This window comes from Fusarium phalaenopsidis, assembly GCF_050370095.1.
Source record: "Fusarium phalaenopsidis strain FUZ10S chromosome Unknown contig_32372, whole genome shotgun sequence".
Taxonomy (NCBI): domain Eukaryota; kingdom Fungi; phylum Ascomycota; class Sordariomycetes; order Hypocreales; family Nectriaceae; genus Fusarium; species Fusarium phalaenopsidis.
In genome coordinates, this window is record NW_028145383.1 from 220,169 (window position 1) to 234,257 (window position 14,089).

The 14,089-nt window shown below is 51.9% G+C and overlaps 4 protein-coding genes across 4 annotated transcripts; 1 reads left to right on the top strand and 3 right to left on the bottom strand.

Moving 5' to 3' along the window:
• Positions 1-4,020: 4,020 nt before the first annotated feature.
• LRP88_14571 (uncharacterized protein) lies at positions 4,021-6,335 on the bottom strand (the record flags this gene model as incomplete). The annotated part of the gene is made up of 8 exons (XM_083250910.1): positions 4,021-4,374; positions 4,473-5,104; positions 5,164-5,238; positions 5,295-5,615; positions 5,693-5,865; positions 5,944-6,044; positions 6,103-6,126; positions 6,183-6,335. The coding sequence occupies 8 exons, from the start codon at positions 6,333-6,335 to the stop codon at positions 4,021-4,023; spliced, it is 1,833 nt and encodes a 610-aa protein (XP_083093310.1).
• Positions 6,336-8,739: 2,404 nt separating this feature from the next.
• LRP88_14572 (fungal specific transcription factor domain-containing protein) lies at positions 8,740-10,102 on the bottom strand (the record flags this gene model as incomplete). Its single annotated transcript, XM_083250911.1, has 5 exons — positions 8,740-8,760; positions 8,880-9,300; positions 9,354-9,417; positions 9,507-10,020; positions 10,073-10,102. 5 exons carry the CDS (start codon positions 10,100-10,102, stop codon positions 8,740-8,742), a joined length of 1,050 nt encoding a protein of 349 aa, XP_083093311.1.
• Positions 10,103-10,835: 733 nt separating this feature from the next.
• Positions 10,836-11,684, top strand: LRP88_14573 (SDR family oxidoreductase; the record flags this gene model as incomplete). Its single annotated transcript, XM_083250912.1, has 1 exon — positions 10,836-11,684. One exon carries the CDS (start codon positions 10,836-10,838, stop codon positions 11,682-11,684), a length of 849 nt encoding a protein of 282 aa, XP_083093312.1.
• A 225-nt stretch (positions 11,685-11,909) lies between these two features.
• On the bottom strand, positions 11,910-14,024 carry LRP88_14574 (HET domain-containing protein; the record flags this gene model as incomplete). The annotated part of the gene is made up of 1 exon (XM_083250913.1): positions 11,910-14,024. One exon carries the CDS (start codon positions 14,022-14,024, stop codon positions 11,910-11,912), a length of 2,115 nt encoding a protein of 704 aa, XP_083093313.1.
• Positions 14,025-14,089: the final 65 nt, after the last annotated feature.

Consider the following 14,089-nt stretch of genomic DNA (forward strand, 5'->3'; position numbering starts at 1 on the left):
GTCGACGGGTGGATCGACGGTTCCCTTGGAGCTGGTAGCGATGTCTCCAGAACTCCACAGGCTTGATTGGGGTGACCAATATCATCCTGGATTCCATCAGACTTGGCAAGCAATAGGGTCTCCCAGTCTGGATTCAGCCTGAGTACTGCTGCCCAAAATAGCGTCCACGATGAGAATTGCATCTGGAAACCGGCCCGTGAGGTCAGCCTTGGCAAGGAGTGTGGTGAGACTTTTCGGAGGAGTCCTCCAATGTTGAGCAGATTTCCGTCTGGAAGCCATGAAGGAATCATTGGGGGGGCTTGGTAGCCAGCTGCTTCTGTGAGAAGATGGGAGTGGCCCTCGTTAAGCAGTAAGTGAGCCATGGTACCAATATATATATGCCGTGATGATAGCAAGTAATTCGGTCTCAATCCTTTCCTTGTAGGGACTCCAGGCAGGAAGCCAAGTAACCCAAACACTTTGTCTCGTGGATCCGTCGACTGGGAGCTCCGCGTGTGTTCCAGAATCTTTCGCAGAGATGTATCAGACTATTCAGCGCAGAGGTATCTCATCCAGGGGGCGTCACTCTCATGCCAAGCCGCCTCCTCGCGAGAAGCTGTAGGCCGTCTAGCAGTTAGCTCCACACCATATACTGGTATGACAACCATGGGCGCTAGGATAAGCTCTTGGATGACCCAAACGCGCTGAAAATATCTCATCTTGAGCAACTGATGCAGGCCGATGGCCGAAACTGATTCTGTGTCCAGGTCACGTCGCGCGGGATACGCTCTGTTGTCGGTGCTTTTGGGGTGAACCACGTCTTGCCCAAGATAGACCGTTACCCTCAAACACCGTTGATAGATGCCACCCATTATGGCAACCTGGCTCTCGCGTTCCTGGTGATCCTTCTGATTGATACAGATGGCGTCTACCCAGACGACACGGACTCCGATTCGGGGACGAAGGTAGCGAAGCATCGACCAGCAATTATTGGTTTGCAGGAGAATGTCCCAATAATAACCAAGAAATACGGGTTTGCAGAGCGTTGTATCGTCATTTTCGCCTCCCCAGCAGTATGACACCGTTTCGTATTCAGGGCAATCATTGGTCTGATAAGCCTCAAGACTGGCATGGATAGGGCAGCTCTCATCATCAACAGCGGGAAGATAAAGGAGTCGGAACTGACCGTCTTGGAGCTTCTTGTCGTAGACGGGGGACTGTTCATCCTGCCGTCCCAGGCCATCAGCCTTATTGGCTTCTCTGGTATCCGTCATTGCAGTATCTTGGGTCTGGGGACCATACAAAACCGATTCCGGCCAAGATAGATTCATCTCGCCAAACTTCTCATTGGGAGGGACACTCCAAGGCGGGCTGAGGCCTGCTTGTTCCGAGACGAGTTTCTGGATGTTTGGGCTACTATCACAAGATTGACAGTGTGCCAGTCCGTCTTCAACAGACACTCTCGGCCTGTGGCACGACGACGTATGCCAGCGAGACATAATGGAGGTTCCGAGGGCTGGTCCGGTTCGAAGAAAGATGTCGTCTGAGCTTGAGTGGTCGGTCCCTGCCCAGAACAAAGTGATAGGAAGGATCTTGAACTGCGTGGTTGTTCTCCAGCATCGACACAAATTTGTGAGGATGAAGGCAGAGAGAAACTCCAGCCAGTCGAGATGAGGGTTTTTCAAGATGAGGCTGCACAAGCGGGGTAAGGTAGACTGATGCAAGTACTTCCTGAGGCGCAATGCAGCCTGACGTGCCAAGCCGGCTGACTTATTGGGCCACACAAAACAGTATCCCTATTATTTCTTTGCTTTTGTTTCGCTTTTGAGACACGACCTGATAGCGAGCCAGTAGCACCCCAGCAGTTCTGGCTAAGGCTGGGTAACTTCAAAGCAAGTGAGCTTTCACTGCATATATCCAACCAGGCTTGATGTCGATTGCTTTGTTGTTTCGCTTCTAAAACGTGGTTCAGAATGCCCTATTGTGAGACACAAAACCGCGGGACACAAGCGCCATAACAATGCACGCAAAAGCAAAACATCATGCATAACAAAATCTCCATGCAATCTTCCAAGGTATCGGATTTTGATATGGTCATGTATTGATAACTGTGTCGTTTGCTGTGTAGCTGGTGACCTCTCTTGGAGCCGTCACTCATTGGTGATAACAAGTGACGGTTAAGGAGTTCGCATCTTCATAACCCCTGAGGCATAACTATCCCCCGGATCTCAATATTGGTTCTGCCATGATTTACCGCCTGAGGGCTCCCCGCACCTTTCCACGACATCAATAACTACATGGGTCAGTAATCCTTTCATTCCTGAGATAAATACACGTTTTATAAGCATACACCTATCAACATGTCCGCGCGAGACGCCCTAACGCCTCATGTGTTTCTTGTTAGACATGGTGAGTTCTGGACCGCAAACACCGAGCTGGGTTGCTTGCAATCAGTCAGTCTCTAACAACAGGGTTTCGATAAACAGGAGAGACGGAGTGGGCAAAATCAGGTAGATATACGGGCATCACAGACATCGAGCTCACTTCAGTGGGGATCCAGCAAGTCTCCTCCGTAGCAACGACGCTCGTGGGTCCCGGCAAACTCGTCGACCCTTCTCGTATCACGCACGTTTTCGTCAGCCCGAGGAAGAGGGCGAAAAAGACTTTTGAACTACTGCAGATACCTCCACCTCCTACAGCTGATGGAGAACGGGAGGTTACCTATACTGAAGATATTGCAGAGTGGGATTATGGCGACTACGAAGGGCTGAAGGCTGCGGAGATCAAGGAATTGAGAAAGGCCAGGGGGCTGGACCAGGAGAAGGAGTGGAATATTTGGAGGGATGGGTGTGAAGGCGGGGAGTATTGCATCCTTTTACTTATCTGCTCGCTTATTCTCGATTGGTAATTGCTAACTTTGTGCCTTCTTTTCACTCGCGGCGGGACGATGCAGCAAGTCACGAAGCGTCTGGACAGACTTGTATCGGAAATCCGAAACATCCAGATGCCTAACATGAATGGCGAAAAGCCTGCCAATGTCCTCCTTGTACGGTCACATCCGCCCCTCTTCCACCTATTTCTTTGAACCTCGGCTGCTCCTCTCATCTTTCTAGCTTTGTTTTCATGGCTGACGGACGGGAACCACAGGTTGCCCATGGCCTCATTCTACGCTGTTTCATCAAGCGCTGGCTCGGCTGGCCAATCGATTTCTCTTTTCCAATGATACTGGACCCAGGGGCAGTTACGGTTCTGAGGTACGCGATTTTGGATCTTATGCCGTCTTTTTTTGTCGCAGAACCCTTCATAGGCTGAAGACATCTGCCAAACCCAGCCCATTGTGAAGCTAACTTTCCCAAGTTATAAGAACAACAACGTTGATGAACCGGCCCTTCATGTTGGCATGGCGCTTCCGCCTCTAGAGGGTACCCATCAGAACGAGTCGTAACACTGAGAATGGCCCTCCTAGTTGGGTTTGCTCCATGTTTTGTCCACGAGATCAAAACTACCGCTTGTGATGTGAAATCGATATGGGAGAGGCCCAGTCATTAATACTATTTAATTGTATATATACCTGTGCCTGCAGCTCCCGAGCACGTTTGGAATTGCCCATCTTGTTAACAAACAAGCTCCAACCTTCATCACAACCCAGACTTTAATGACGCGTCAGGTTGCTGCAGGAGTTCAACGGTAGGACATGTACACGGGATTGAAAAATCGTGATCATTGGTTGGACGGTAGTGTAAATTCAACCTCGGGGCATGTAGCCATGTATTTTCTGCTCTAATGCTGCTAAACTCATATCTGGAACATCAAACAAGATTACTGTGCTATGCCGTCAATCCACTCTTCCAAGCACAAAGGCATGCGAATAAAGCAAGAAAGAAAAATATGAAAAAAGGGGAAAACGACCGAATTAAATCCATTCTTGAAGTGTGGTCGAGTTCCCGGATTCCAGTCAACTACCTCCCTCTTCAACTTGGTGGTGCCGCCCAGACAGCTTTCAGAAGCTGTTTGTTTCACTATCAAGGGGTACAAACGCCCTTAATCGTGGTACGGCGAGCTTCGAGCAGTGTCGCTCGGCTTGTTGTGCTCGCCCATCTCCATCTGGCTGCTGTGAGACGTCTTCAAGCCGCCAGGGGTCGGCAGGTGGCTTCCGATGAGGGCGATGAGATAGACAAGGGCGATGATGGGGAGCGTCCAAGGCTTTTCCATCATGTTTTCCGTTATCTTATCGTTGGTGGAGATAAGCGCAACGAGGCAGAGGGCGACGCCGGCGACGGTGAGAAGGCCAAGGCGGATAAAGTGGAAGACGGACCAGCCCTTGGGCTTCTGCATGAGGTGCATGACAGACAGGAGCAACAGGGCGGCGCCGCCAGCGACGAAGACGTAAGCGAGCTAACGAGTCGAGGTCAGCTTCAGTTTCGATATGGGTGTTTGGTTTGGTCAGGGATGGGGACTAGGGCTGGACTGGAGGGGACAGGGTCACTACTTACAATCATTCTAAGGCGTTCGAGCACGGCGTGTAAGGCAATGGCCTCGCCCCTAAGCTTATCAGTCTCGCCCTCAGCCTCAGCCTGGGCCTTGACTTTTGACGAAGTGGTAAGCCCATAGGTGCTGAAGACGGCGTTCATCAGTGAGGACGTGAGGGTCGAAAGGATGTTATCGACGGCCGTGTCATTAGCGGTAGGGTTATTCAAAAGCCGGTCGGAGTCGAACGACTCCCAGTACGAGTCGGGAATCACCTGAAGCTTTGCAAGTTCGTCGACCATGGTGATGACGGTCTTGGCGCTGAACGTGTACGTCTCGTAGGTCTTGTCCAACGCTTCGACCACCCCATCATATACGCCCTGTGCGCCCTTGCCGCTGCTCAGGCCTTGGGCGAAGCCAGTATCCAGGGCGAGGATGGCTTCGCCGATAGCCTCGTAGGTGCGTCGCCACGTGATCCACTGGCCGCTACCTTCGACAGTGAGAACAATGGCAATGTGGTAGGGGAGGTGGAGGATCGTCCAAAGGGCCGTTTTGATCGGAGACATGTGGCTGTGGTGGTCCATCCAGTCAAAGTAGAGCTGGAAGGTAAAGTAAAGGATGGCAGCACCACAGGCGATGAGGCCAAAGAGGGCAGAGGCTTTGGCAAGCGTCAGCGCTGGGCTGGAAGTGATTCGGGTGATAGGGAGAGAAACTTACACCAACTCGTGGTGGGGTCTTTAAGATATGTGTACTGCACAATCTTGGTGATGGTCTTGGCGAGGATGATGATACCTGGGTAGGCGAGTTAGCTTCACGGAGACGGCAAACAAATAGTTGATGAACCATACCCTCTCCGATGACAATCAGGGTGAGGAGGTTGAGACGCTCCGTCAGGTGCGTGCCGCTGAAGCTGACCGTCTTGGACAGAGTAGCATGCGCCATGATGGCAGCCAGCTCGGCCAGAGCAACGGCCCACCACAGGTAGTCGATCTCGGCGTTGCTGCCCCTCGCCATGGCAATGGTAGCTCCCATATAGATAAAGGCTGGCACAAGGTGCAGCAGCACGGCGAGAGCGAGGTTGTTTCGGCTTCGGCGGTTGTGGCGGGCGGAGAACAGGACGACGCCGTACTGGATGGCGAGGACGAATCGTGAGCACATCAGGCAGAGGGCTGCGAGAGAGAACAAGCTGGTTAGCAATCCAATCTACCTTGGCTTCCAAGCTCTGTTTGACAGTTCATTCACTCACACATGACTTTGAAGATGGGCTGCAGCTGCTTGGTCTGGCTGAAGGAGACGCCGCCGGCCGAGAAACCAAGCATGACTGTGAGGTGAGCAGCGCGGGCGACGCGCTCAAAGACGCCATCTTGGCCGAAGCGGACATCGAAGACGGTAGTGGCGAGCCAGGTAATCCAGAGCAGTCTAGGGTGCAACAGTCAGCGAGCTGCCGGGGAGCCATCACAAGGCCATGGTGATTGCTAGGTAGCCGCAGGGTCTTACAGAAAGTATTTGATAAAGGAACCCAGGTTGGTGACGTCGGTGATGGGGTGCAGCGTCGTGAAGACGTTGAGGTTGGCGACGAACCAGAGGTCGTAGAAGAGCTGTTGACAAAGTCAGCCAAGACTCGACTCTGGCAAGTCAAGTAGTATTAATCTATACCTCTACCGGAGCAGCTGACTCGCGCTGGTATACACTGTTAGCCCATGGACAAAGGTTCAAGCATGCCCTGTTTAATATACCTTGGGAAACTGGATCACAGGCTCCTCCTCGTCCTGGGAATGGGCCGGCTGGTAGTCGGCGTCGGGGCCTGCAACAAGCTTGAGACCGGACCCATCACCCTGAACCGAAGTTGTGTTGGCAGAAACGATGCCAGCGCCTCCAGGATGACCCATTGTGTCGTCGGAGTAAGAAGGTTGTAAAACACGGAAAAAGAATATACAGAGATGGGTATTATGAAATCGAAGAAGGAAAGGGCGCAGCCAAGTGTGCTCGAGTGAAGTGAGTGCTGGGAAGGGACAAGACTCGACAAGATGAACGGGAAGCGCGAGGATATAAAATAATCTCGTCTCGTCCAGGTCAAGAGTCAACTCGAGGTTGAGTCTAGCTCATCTTCTCGACCTGGTCACAACCGCGATTTCCTAATTAGGCCGGATTTTGCGCTCTCCCAAGCCCAACCCGAGGTCTCTCCAATGGCAGATTCGGCTCCACAGCCTAGACCCCGGCAATGCTTATTATTGCTGCTGCGTTGTGGTGTTTACCAGGCCCCCCCGGTAGGGCTGACAGGGCTGGGTTTTGTGGCGTTTGCAGGACAAGTACAACGGCGTCTGTACTATGCCAATCTCATTCCCTGGTCGTACGAGGGCTGGTGATGCCAGAAAGTGCTGTCGTCGAGTGGCTGAGTGGCGTTGCAAATCATGTCCAAGAGGGATCAGGGGCTCATCTCGCCTGCGGGCGCCAGGGCCAGCGGGGGAGGATTGTTTGGTTCATGGTCTTGTCCATGTTCTCGCTCGCCGTTTCAGCGTGGGATCTCCCGCCAACATCTTGTCTCTTCAACTATCTCTTGGCTCAGTTATCCCATCAAGGGCCGGGCTTTAGCTATAACAAAGAACACAATATCAACACTTCGTAGCATCATACCCCAATGCTAACAGAGTGACCTCTCCTTTTTTTAGCCTTTTTTTTTCTGCCTGCAGTAGCTGTCTCTTCAACGTTGGCCCCGGTCAACCATTTTCAGCTGGGAGCTGACTGCAGCCAAGAGGCGTCCATCGGTGCTTCATGTGAAACCCCCACCAGCCCGGCCGCTCTCTGCATATGTGCATGGTACGTGTCTGTACTCTTGGACAATCATGTGCTGTTTATTAACCATAGATCGGCGCACGAGCGGATTCCACATCACGTCAGGGCGCAGTACAGCAAATTGTACTTTGGTGAGATGCATCGGCAGCATGATTGGACATGGAACATCTTGCATGATGAGGGCTGCGTCGGGCCCGAACCCGGCAAGGGCAGTCCCTAAATCTCAGTGTTGACTCAGTGACTCTACACTTGCACGTGTGACTGTCTCCGTAGATGCGCATGTAGATGCGGGTAATCACTCTGTAGATCTGCGCCGGGTCTCTGACTCTCACTCGGTAGAAACAGCGACAAGAGGCAGCCGCCAAAGAGTCGATCCTTGGCAGGCAACGGGTAGCTTGTCCCACCCGCATGGACCAGGCATGATGTGGCGGTAAATGGGGCCCATCTCGGCAGAAAAAAATAACCATATTTGGCGGCGGTGAATCTGACATGCAGGTAACGGAGGCCTGGGTGCCAAAGTACCCAACCAGTGCTGACAACAACCAACAACGCGAAACTCAAGGACCCTGGCCAACGCAAAATAAGTCTTGATGAAGAATAGCTTAGAGAAGCGCCACCAGCCCATCTGCCTGGGCCGGGTCCGACTCTGCTCTCGGCTCCTAAATATAGCAAAAACAGAGTCAAAGTGCCGCCTTGGCTCTCTCTGTACACCCGGCTCAACACACACTTCATAAAACCCAGGAGTCTCTGCCCCGCAATCGGCATAGCCGTTATTGATGCCAAGCAAGGTATCCGTACGAATAGGGAGCTTGGTTTTCTGACTCAGTTATCCCATTGAGGGCCGGGCTTCAACAATAATAAAGAACACATTAGAGTAGGGAGCTAACTATATGGCTGAAACAATAGATTCCTGACTTAATTTCCCCTCAGGTATACTTTTGTACTACCCATCTGTCGAATTAACCTTACTGCTAGCAGTATCGCAGAGCTACGGGAGCGCCCGCAGCCACGTCCGCCCGCCCGCCCGTTACCCACTTCAAGGCAGACAGACCATCCCTCTGTATCTGCTGGGACCTTTGACGCGCCTTTTTACCCGGAATACTCACCCTATACCACTGATAACTGAAAGCATACCAGCTCTTTTCACGCTATAGGTTAAACTCATTCGACAGACTTTGCCAGTCCCAGACTCCATCCAAGACTCCTAGATCAAGGCTTCCCTCAGTACTTCCACCAAAAAAGACGTTTTTGTCCTGCCGTTGGCTCAAGGGGGCGGTAACTCCCTCACTTGACAGCACTTGGCCCCTGGGCATTGACTCTAATTCTCCTTCATCCAAGTTGTGAACTCTCACCAAATTTCCCAGCGCCTCATTCTCACCCGGCGCTAGTTGGAGTCGTGAGACCAAGGCGTTGAGTATGGTCCACGTCGACTCGCCCATCTTGGTATAGTCTCGTAGTCGGAAGGATATCAAAAGCGCAGAACCAACCGCATTCACCATTTCAACTCTCCTCGGCGATGTCCTGTTTCTATCTTTGAGCAGTAGCGAGCATAGGAACGCCGCAACATCAAACGGACAGAACGAGACCATGAAATACTTGGCCTGCTGCGGAAAGCAGAGATCGAAGAATTCTTGGCAAACACATATAGCCAATAGGCCTATATCCGTAGCTTTCTCAATGTAGTTTTGCTGCTGGGGCTCAACTCCCAATGCCGCCTTCATGAGCGCCAACTGGGTCATGTATCCGACACAATGCAACTGCAGCCGCTGGAACCGCAGCCAGGGAGCATCTTCATCCCATCGTTTTTCAGGGGCAAAGAAGCTGAACACCGGTGGGAGGGCAGACATCCAGTTTTCTGTTGTCGCAAGGCTCTCTTCCAGAGAGCGATTTCCTGGCTTGGTTCCCGACAGAACCCTTCCGAGCTGGTTCTCGAGAACCTTGGCGAGTGCTGCTGAAGGGGCATCCGAGCTAACGCCCGAGAGGCTAAGAGTAGTGCTAGGATATGGCACAGAGCTATTGGAGCCTATGATGCGAGGTCGGCTGAAGACAGCTGTCATAAATCTAACAAGTCAATATGACTCGGTCTGGGTGTGTCAGACAAGTGGTATTCTTACCTATCCCAGGTGTCCAGAGCACACCACAACCGCCTTCGTGAATCTAGCTCATATCCCGTCATATCTGGGGTTGATTTATCAGTATCGATGCCTAGGTGTCTTATCGTTACCACTTTCTCACTGCTCAGCCAGGGATACCAAACTTGAACTCACCAATCTCTTGTGCCTGTCTTACTGACCCTGCCAGCATGTGCCACGACTCAACAAAATTTGCCTCGGCCTTTAACCAAGTTGCCCCAAGAAAGAGCTGCTGAGCATTGACAAGCCCTGCCACGCCCGGAGGAAGAAGATCGCTCAATGAATTTGCAGCCTCATGGTAGAGCTGGCTGAGGTCGGTTGCGGAGTCTCCAAGCTCGGACTCTAGCCTATCTTGTCCATCTTTCGGTAGAAACTGGATTGCATTGGAGCAGACACGCAGGATCAAGCTGGTTAAAGCAATAGTAGTCATGGCGCAGAGATATGAGACATCCCGACGGCGAGACCACCAGGTTTCGTAAGAGGCCTGAAAGGATGGCTGATAGAGGATGCAGTAATGGTGGTTGACGCTATCAAAGAAGCTCTGCACGAGCATATCGGCATATGGACGTGGAGGAACGGCACGAGATGCTTGAAGTACTGGACCTGACAGCTTCAGCGGTTTTGCTGTATCGCTTGACTGAGCCATGGTCTTGACTCGAGTGTTAGCTATTTCGCTGGCTGGGACTCAGACGGGTACATACTGAAATCATGTTGAGCACCGGGTCGTCCATGTACCCGAGGGATATAACGGCAGCGGAAGCCTCTGCAGAGCCACCGACAGAAACAGGCCCTTGTGTGGAACTATGCGTGAGTTGGTCTGCAGCAGGCTTGTTCGGCCCCGGAGCTACCTTGCTCTCATATTTGCATTCATGGGCTGACTGTCGTCTCCGGCAGTGGTTGCATGGCCACCGATGGTCACATTTCTTCTTCCTCTTCCGACACTCGATGCACGCCGTGACTCTCCGACCACGCTTGTGTCCGACACCGACTTGGGATTGGTCGCTCATGTTGAGAATTTGAGACTAAGGTTAGCCGCCTTACGAAATGAGCTGCGTCTTTGCCCGACACAGGACGGCGGAAGATAAGGCGTGTCGGGAATTTTGGACAGGTTGGTAAGCAAGTGCTGACGCAGCCTTGGCGTCGGCCGAGTGAGGGCGGGAAAATGCTGGCCAGGGCGGAGTTGGTTGATTTGGGGTGTGGCTTGGCATGCATCTCTTTAGTAACTCGCCAATCATCTACAAGAACCGGAGATATGGACAAGATATGCCCCGGATGCAGTTGTAATGTTGTTAGAGCGGACTTAGGAGCGTGGCAGATACTCAATGCTAAAGTTTTTGTTTATAGGCCACGAATCCTGTCTATAAAGAGCGTCTGCCCAACTGTTTCAAGGAACGATAACCTCCACATCATCCACAAAACCAACAGTCACAACAAGAATAACAATCACCTTCACTCATCTTTACGATGTCGTCCAAGAATCTCGTCTGGTTCATCACCGGAGCCAATTCAGGCTTTGGCCTCCTCCTGTCCCAGCTGGCTATCTCAAAAGGTCACACAGTCATCGCCACAGCCCGGAGTCTTTCAAAGTTTCCCCAGTCTCTTCGTGACTCTCCAAACGCAGACCTCATCCAAGTCGAGGTGACAAGTTCTTCCCCCGAGATCGAAGCTATCATCAACTCGGCCGTATCCAAACATGGTCGCATCGATGTCCTTGTCAACAATGCCGGCTTCGGTCACATGGGTGCAGTCGAAGAGGTTACCGAAAAAGAGGTCCGCTATCAATTTGACGTCAACTTTTTTGGACTCTTCAACTTCACAAAGGCCGTCATTCCGCACATGAGGACTCAGGGCTCCGGTGTCATCTTGCAAATCTCGAGTGGTGTTGGCATTCTCGCAGGCCAAGGCGCTCCCATCTACGCAGCCTCCAAGTTTGCCGTAGAAGGCTTGAGCGAAAGCATGTATGAGGAGCTAAAGCCCCTGGGAATTAGAGTTCACATCATCGAGCCGGGGATCTTCAGAACCGACTTTCTCAAGCCTACTTCAGAGGGGAAGAATGTTAGCACGAACCGGGAAGGATACCTCGACATTGGGAGCATGCTCAAGGGTATGCACGGAAATCAGCCTGGCGATCCTCAGAAGGGAGTTGAACGTATCTATGAGGTTGTTACGGGAACAGGAATGGCAGTTGGTTTGGAAGATCAGTTGCGAGTTCCGTTGGGATCCGACTGTCACGGTATGCTCCAGGCCAAGATTCAGAAGTTGTCTGAGACTGCGGAGAAGACAGAGGCTATCTCGTTTAGCACAGACTTTTAATTTGGATAGTGGCCATGTTGTATCTCTCAATACCCAGCCCTTGATGGGTTAACTGAGCCAGAAGATCGTGTTTCTAAATACAATCCTCCGGTCCATAGATCATTGTTGCACTATCTATCTACAGGCTCTGCGAACCCAAAATAATTATTATACTGTTGGTTATCCCCCTCCTCCCCCATGATGCAGAAAGTGTGTCAGATAAAGTAGCGTCGAATGCAGTCTGAGCTAAGTAATACATACATCTTCCCACTTGGCGTTCTTGACTGCTTCGCCATGCATAATTCCGTGCACATAACTATCTCCTATCAACTGGTACGAACCATCCTCCCGAGGTCTTAGAACCAAAGGCACAGGGCAGGATGAAACAACCCACACACTGTCATTCTCCTCCACTGCGAGACCGCCCATCCCCATGTGACCCTCTTCTGTCAGGAAGAAACGCCGGAAATGCCCAAAGGCATTCACTAGAGAGCCGAAGGCATCGCCCAGCCGTTTAATCTTGCGGTTTTCTTCATCCGGTAAATCTACCACCAGCTTCCCTTCTGCGTTTCTAATAAGGCCCAGTCGGCGTAATGTGTCTCGTACCCGGTCAAAATCGGGTAGCATGTCACCCGCAACAGGTGCGTCCCGGTCGGCGAGAGCTTTGTAGTGCTTCATGCAGCGAATGGTCGCTTCACAGCCGTATCCTGGAAGATCGGAGTGTTCCACATAATAGAATATTGTCTGAAGGACCCAGCATCCAAAGGCACTGCCCAGTTCCGGGCTCGCTGGGTGTGCGCCGTGCGTCTCTGTGTCGAAAATGAGAGTGCGCCAAAAGGCCTCGATAGCCAGCTCGCCTGTAAGAGTGTAACGCTGGGCGCATTTCAGGAGAAGCCCAGCGAAAGGCTCAAATTCCCAGGTACGCATGAGAGCCTCAGCAACGGAAGTCGAAACAACTGACAACGTCCCTATTCGAACGGCTTTGACATGAAGCTCGGCACCATAGATGCGCAGGCCGAGGGATCCAAGCTCACGGTACCAGGAAGCGTCAAATTCAAAGTGCTTTGAGTAACAGAGTAGGGGCATGGTGGTTGCATGCTGGGCTGAAGTCGAGAAGTCGGGGACCCAAGACGGCAAATCCGGCGTTAGCTCGAGGTTCTCACCATCCTTGCATATAATTAGACTTGCAAGGGAGATGAAAGCCAAATGATTGCATTCCTCGAGAATGAAGGCTGTTGCCTTTGTGAAAACCGTCGCCGGCGTAGAGGAATCTGTGTAGTCAACCTCTATGCAGGTTGGGGGAGCCCCCTTGACGGCGGCTGCAAACTTGGCTATACCCAAAAGCGAGTACACCTTGTCTCGCTGATCAGAAGCGTGAGCCCGCCGGCATCTCGTCAGGAGGAACGCCAGCATCGGGGCCGTGCCTCTTCTCCATGAGTCGGAGCCGGTGAGAATCTCGATTTGAGGTAACAGAAATTGGTACTCGGGTTCGTTGAAATCTCGGGATTTGCACAAGACATTGGCCATGATCATCTCGGCGGGATAACCGATTGCGGGCAACATCCATTCATCTCCCAGTCCCTGCTGCATCTCGGTTAAGCCACCTGGGTAGAATCCAAGTCGGTTCATGATGCCATTTGCATCCGTCAGGTCCTTCCAAGTGATATAACCCTTGTTGCCCATGACAAGATGGACATTTCTCGCCAGCGCCACTTCCTGGATAACCCACGATCGCTTGAACCAATTTTGAAAGTAGAATTTCACCAATGGTAGCCAATTCTCCGTGGTCAAGGATGGGAGTCCCAGCTGTTTTACTTTCCTCTCGAGCAGGGGATCCAAGTCTCCCTCGATGGCATACACATTGTTGATATACATTGCCAGGTTCCTGATCAGAGCCATTACCATGGGTGTGTCTTCGTTGCTTCTTCCAACCCAGACATTAACTTGGGCGGCCGAGAAATAGATATGAGCCATCATGGATACCTGAGCTGCTTTTTCGCTTTCGTCTTCCTGGTTGATGCAAATGGCATCAATCCAGTGATACTCGGTGACGAGAGAATTTTGAAGCTGGACAAGAGCATCGTGCAAGTTGGGGTAGACGTGAAATTTCCTGCCGTTGAGTAGGATTGGGCGCATGTCGGAAGAGGTGTAACAACCGTCCCCTTCGGATGGCCCCCAGGTATATGAGAGTGCGTGATAACCAGGCTTGTCAGAATCTTGGAGCTGCCAGATGCTTAGCTCAAGACTCAGCTCCGCTGTTCGCTGTGTCAGTCCTGGCTTGCGAAATCGCACAAGCCGAATGCTATCGTTGTCCAGTTGTGAGGCATATTTGAACTTGGCCTTGCGAAGAAAGAAGCTCATAGCGATGATGTAGAGTCTTTCAAAGGAGGGTTGGTGATGCACTTGACGGGCGTATGCTGATTTCG